Raw genomic sequence first — 6,323 nt, 5'->3', positions numbered from 1 at the left:
TTTTCATGAAAGCTTCAAAATGTTTACAACAGTGATGTCTTGCACTACATAATCATGTACAGTATCTTAAATTTGTCCCCTACTCTACAGCCTTGTTTTTTTTTTCCTCCCAAACATCCTGCTACTTAATAGTATGCTGCAAAATTGTAGCATGATTTCATATTACATCATGAGTGAAGGGTGCTTTGCATAGTGCAAACCTGTTTTACATAGTCTATGGTATGCTTTAATAAAACAATGTCAATAAATTAGTCTAAACCTTTTTTTTTTCTTTTTTTTTTTGAAATTGCAACCTGCTGGAAAGACCTATACTGCCATAAACCTGCCGTAGAATTACTTATTTTTCCATAAATCCACTGTCACTGACACAACTCTGTCCCCACAAGAGCCGAGAACTACATTTGGCCAGTTGTCAGCTCTTTCAACCATACTATGCTCTTGCTCTCCTGTTGCTGTAAGAGACTGCAAGGCTGATAGCAGCAGAAGGAGCTGGTAGAGGAAAACCAGGGAAGAAAAGATGAAAGGTTTTTTTACTCCAGCAGCTGTTATTGTCACCTCTTTTGGTCTCCTGCATGATCCATGATGAAAGGTGTTAATCCTCCTATAAATACCATTCCATCATGATTAGCAGGGGTCAAAGAAGTACCTTAATGTTTAAATTTTGTCAGAGATCCAGAGCGTCTCTATTTCCAGTTCTTTATTTTGTAACTTGTTTGGTAAAATACCTCTTTCTTTCCTGTTGTCTTCTTTACAAATACAAGCTTTGGGAAAAACAAATTGTAATTTCAGCCATGCAGCTTTATAGGATAAGTTTATTATATTTGGTAACAAACCAGAAAGTTATCTAGAGAATTATGGAAACTCCTCATAAAAATTTCCTGAATGCTTAGAAGAAACTTACATGCTTTAGAGAACTGACAGAAATGAAAGACTGAATTCAATACTCAGGTTGTGCCAGTGATACCTTTTAAAAACTTGCTGGTCTGATGGAGCAGAACTGCTCCTTCCAGTGAAGAGACTCAGGGTGTGTGCACGGAAGATGGAGGCTGCAGACACCAGGGTGCCATGCCTCTGCCTCCGCTCCTGCCCTGGGACCTGCCGCAGGCACACCTGCTCTGCAAGGGGTCACCAACACCAGCACCTCCTCGAGGCAGCCCTCGCCCAGCGTTTCCCCTTGCAGAGGTTTAGCAGGTGGCAGGATGCAGCGTTTTGGTGTGCAGGGCTTGGAGACTCACCTGTGACAGCAGCAGCTATGTGTTCCAGGTAGGTCTATGCATCCTAAAGAGAGCGTGACGCATTTCTGTGGCCCGCTGTATACCCGTGTGTATGTGAAATACTTCAGTGTCTGCATGGGCTGGGGGCCTAGAAAGAAAAATAACAAATAAGTTTACAAAATCTTAAACACTGGGCCACTTCTCTGTCCTCTGCCAGACATTTCCAAAGAGGCACATCTCCCACCAAGCCTTGAAGCACCAAGTGCTTGAAACCACCAGCTACTTGCTGTAACACGCCCTGCATTAATGGTGTCCAGCACAGGAGTTTGTGGTTATTAAAGCACAATTACCAAACACCTCTGGTGATTTAAGGAAAGGACGGCAGCATTCACATCGAGCAACCTGAAACGGGCTCTTTCCCAGCACTTTACCACACCTTAGGGAAGAAACAGAGATAGCACCCCGCCGAGCACCTCCAGCAGGCCCCGAGGGGCGGCCCGGCCCTCACCCTCACCGCCCTCACGGCGGTACCGGGGCCAGGGGCGGTCTGAGGGCCGGCCCCGCCGCGGCCCCCTCGGGAGGGGCGGCATTAAGGCATTAAGGGGGTGGGCGCCGAGAGCCGCCACAACCACGGCGGCTGCGGAGGGGAGCGGGGCTGGGCCATGGCGAGGGGCGGCCTCTGGCTGTGCGCGGCCGTGCTGGGCTGCTTGGCCGCCTCCACCGCCCGCCGCCCAGGTGAGCGGGGCCGGGGGAGGGCACGGCCGCCATCAGGGCAGCGGGGAGGCGCCGGGGGGCGGCGTGGCAGCGCCCCCGGCAGGGAAATGCCCCGGTCCGTGTCTGTGTTGCTTAATATTTCTGGGAGAAAAGTCCACTTCAGGCCAGCATGCTGTACGGGAAACTACTAGAAAACAGTCTATAAGCATATACTTACGTGTATTTTTATTTTACTAACTTTTCAAAGTATCCCCTCAGAAGTGGACGTGAGTGGTGGAAAGTGTTTTAACACCCCTTAAAGTAGTGCTTTCTGTAAGGATGTATTAATGTGTGCATGCTGGTTGTACGTGCTTCGTTGTTTATTGTATAGCATTCATCTTCTTGTTTCTCTGCCTTGCAACATTGTAACTGCTACAACATTTATAATTGTAGGGTTTTATGCTTCTCATCCAAGCAAAGGGTATCTTTCAGGTGAATAGTTACATTTATTTTTATATTTTGCTTAAAAAAAGTGTTTCTCTAAATAATCATTTCAGGATAACTTCTTTCAAAAAGTCACCTTCTTTCTATTCTGGTGTTTTGCTGGAGTTTAAGTCCACAAATCCGTCTGAGCTCCCCTCTGTGGAAGCAGTCCTAGCTCCAATTAGTGCGTGGGATGCGGATATGCAGCGTCCTTTGCAGTCAGTTGAAGCAAGAAAAAGGACACAAGATGAGATTGGCATGTACTGATGTTCATGTTTGTTCACTTACAGTCACTGGCCAGATCCTGGCCCACGGAGAACAGGTGATATAAACTGCTGGGCTATCCGCACCTGAGGAGCTGTGCTGCCAGTCAGTGCCTGGACCACTGCTCCCTGGGGACCATTCCCCTCTCTGGCCTGTGCCCAGCACTCCCTGACAGCTCCTTAGCCTGGACCTTGCCCAAGAGCAGGTGGAAACCATGTATCAGCCCTTCCCTGCAGATGTGAAGGGGAAATTCAAATACCTTTCCTTTCTAAAACTATTTTTTACATTTGAGCGCCTTGGAGGTGGTCATTGGGAAGCTGTTTAACATCTCTTTGTGGAAAATGGGCTCCTGTGTTTTTCAAGAACCTCTTTGACTTTTTATTAACTTGGTGGTGTTCAGGATACATGTTACCTGACACAGTCACTGTACAAACCCCAGTGTGTTGGCAGCAAGTGCAAGAGTGCAGTTCCCTGACACTCAGCCTAATGATCTGCCTAAAATAGTTTAATTTTTTTTGTCTGGATGAGCTTAAGTAGCCATGCCTCTCAGAAGACAATCCTCCAGAAACAATTGCCATTGTCACTTTGGAAATTTCATCTCTGTGTCTCCCAAAAAGGCCTAATCCAAATATTTTATTTTATTTTTAGTTTTTGCATTTTAATCTGTTCAGATAGAGAACTGGAAAAATCTGCCCAATATAGAAAGCAACCAGGAAAACAGGTCTCAGAATAACCTGACATAACAAATAGATACCATGAAGCATGGGAGCAAACAGAGCAGAGATGTATTAACCAAAATGATTTATTAATCCTGAGCTGAGCTATTTGTACTACTTAAGGAAGTTTTCATCATGTAAGCTCAGGACTGGATTTAATAATGAGGCCTCAGTCTTTTAATTGAGAGCAATAGCCTTGATCAAGCAGAGCACTTCCTATTGCTCATCTCCAGCACAATGGTATCCTTGTGTTTAAGTTCTTGCAAAAGTTAAATTATTTTCTGGATTAGGGTCACATTTCTCAGTATCTGGCAGGACCAGTAGGTCTGGGAGGGATCCAGGGAAAGCTCGCTGTATTAATCCTGACTATAGTCAGCAAACAGTAAATAGGGAATCAAATTCTTCCTGGCAGGCAGAGACCTCTGTTAACAAGCAACAGAGAGCTATGAGACAGTATACAGGGTGTTTGTGGAAAAAAAGGACCGAAAATGATAAATAAACTCAAATTCTAGGAAAACAGTTACACATTTTTCTGAAGATAGACTGCTTTTTCAGCAGACAGCATGTCGTATCTAGACCTCCAAACACAATGGGAGAGTTTGACTTCCTAGAAGTAAGCATCTCCTCGTAGTTAGTTTGTGTTGCCCCTAGGTTAAGTTAAACCAATAGTGCACAATCTACAAAGGAGGCTGAATTTCAATCTCGATTCTTAAGTATTTATTTGTGTATTTTGTAATTAATTCGAAGTTTGGCTTCACTGTTCTAAAGCAAAAATTAAAAATTAAAGTTACTAAATATATAAATCACTAATATGTTTAAAGGTCCTAAAAGAAATAAAGGGAATATTCCCATGTATGTAGTAAGATTTTATTTAAGAATGATCATTCTTAAACAATACATTTTGTTAAAGCAAACTAACACGAGTTTTTCATTTTGTGTCAGAATATGTCAGGATATTTTGTGACTGTATATGCTGTAAGTCAACAGTAGGCGCATAAGTCTTGCCATACTTTAATGTACCTCCTATACTAGACAGAGCTGGTAGATAAGCTTACCCTGTAAGTAAGTTTCCTTAACACTTTGAGTATCAGACGCTGTTTTCAGTTCCTTACTATTTTGTCAGACTTGACTCATTGGGCTGAAAGTTGCTGGGGGTTAGATATAGGCATAGCTTTTCCGGAGCATTACTGCAGAATTGGTGTTAGTCATTCTGAGAATGAAGTTGAAAGAACTGTTTATATCAAGATTACTTCTTACAAGTCCTGAATAAGGAAAAAAAGATTTCAGTGGAAAATTTAGCCATCTCCACTAAAACGTCTGTGATTTGAGCAGGTCTGGTCTGCAGCGGTAACTTTCTCACAGTGAACCCAACATTGTGTGTGTGTCCATCAGTACAACAGTTGTACTTGTTTCTGCTGTTGCTGGAGGTAGGCAGCACAGCAGTTACACGCAGATGAGAATAGTTTAATCTGTGTTACTGACGATGGACATTATTTTCAGTTGTTTTGCAGAGTGGGTGAGGAGATAGGAAAGGAAAAGAAATCAAGCAGTGTTAGACAACATGAGATTTCTAAGGAATAGCTCTGGAAATACTAGCATACTTTGAGAAAGGAAGAGAGAATATATGAAGAGCTGGGTGACATTTTAAAGTGATGTGTATAATAATAAGAAACATATAACTTGATCTTTAGTAGGATTTATAACCCTATTACAAGTGAGTACAGTCAGCTGTTTTAGAGATCTATCAAACGATGATCTAATTAAACTGTAGAGGAAAAAAATAAAGACTTGTCTCGTGTCTAGCTTGATTTATTAATGGAAAACGTAACGGATATTAATTGTTTCAGGAGTGTTGCAATTACAGGAAACAAAACTAATGAGGGTGCTGTAAGAAAGGTAGAATTCCAATAAAAAATAGAAGACGGGAAGAAACTTTCACCATGGCTCATAAACTACTTGTGCTGACGCTTGCTTGGGAAACATTTCAATAACACACATGACTGACCTTTGATTCTTCAAGGGCTTTTCTTCAAATTCCATCGAGGGATAAGTTCTCGATAAGGTCAACTTGTATGGACATGAATAGCCTACAGGCTACGACAGGCAACTCAGAAGCACAGTGGTGGCACAGTCAATCACATTGACTTCCATCTGCCCTTAGAGGATAGAAGATAAAGCTATTGTTACCTGCTTGGGTAGCCTAAAGCTATATCAGATTAAATCTTTAGTCTTTGAAAGACTATAGGATTCTCATACCATGCTTGAAAGAGAAGAGGTCTGTTTCACTAGCGCATCTTCTCCATTTAAAGGGTGGGAATTCACTGATTTGGGAACTGTCTTATAATTGTGGTTATCTGAACAATGATTTGAAAGACTATGCTAGATACTGCATTATTGCACAGTTTGAACCAAAAATGTTTTTGCAATCTGTGACACAATTAGACCAAGCAAAATATGGGGCAAATATAAAAAACAAACAATCTGTACGTGAGAACTGAGAGATCAAACTAATAATACTCAAAATATAATATTATGGAGCTTTGCTTACAGCTGTATTTTTTAATTCATGTTAGAGGCAAGAATTGAGATTAACTTTGTCATCCAGTATAGACTGAAATTCCATTCACAGTCAGCATCAGTTGGTATCCATTTTTAAAAGCAAGATATATATCCTATTTTGACATCCTCTTTCTTTATTTTTGCCTACTTTAACTTCCCAAGCACTTTGCTGAGCAAGAATGGCCATTCATTATATTGCAGATAAAAACAGCACAAGCCAGAACTTTTACTCTCACTGCCTTTGACATGAGTCATCTCTGATTCCAAAGAGTGGTCTCAGAAATTCTGGTGTTTTGTTTTATTTCTGAGTGAGTTTGCATTTTTAAAACTGTTGCTAAGACTTTTTCAGATTCTGAATCCTAATTTTACCTAGCAGTAATTTAGAGATTATTTT

At 41.7% G+C, this 6,323-nt stretch overlaps 1 protein-coding gene across 1 annotated transcript in view; it reads left to right on the top strand.

Annotated features, from left to right (window-relative positions):
• Positions 1 to 1,739: 1,739 nt before the first annotated feature.
• Positions 1,740 to 6,323, top strand: part of VWDE (von Willebrand factor D and EGF domains) — a 42,284-nt gene continuing 37,700 nt past the window's right edge. The window contains exon 1 of the mRNA XM_050708432.1: positions 1,740 to 1,949. Coding sequence (XP_050564389.1) covers positions 1,877 to 1,949 — 73 coding nt within the window. The 5' untranslated portion in view covers positions 1,740 to 1,876. The remainder of the gene's footprint in view (positions 1,950 to 6,323) is intronic.

Source organism: Cygnus atratus, chromosome 2 (assembly GCF_013377495.2).
Source record: "Cygnus atratus isolate AKBS03 ecotype Queensland, Australia chromosome 2, CAtr_DNAZoo_HiC_assembly, whole genome shotgun sequence".
Classification (NCBI taxonomy): Eukaryota; Metazoa; Chordata; class Aves; order Anseriformes; family Anatidae; genus Cygnus; species Cygnus atratus.
Note: the sequence above shows the minus strand (reverse complement) of the source record. Positions and strands in the feature narration are given on the sequence as shown.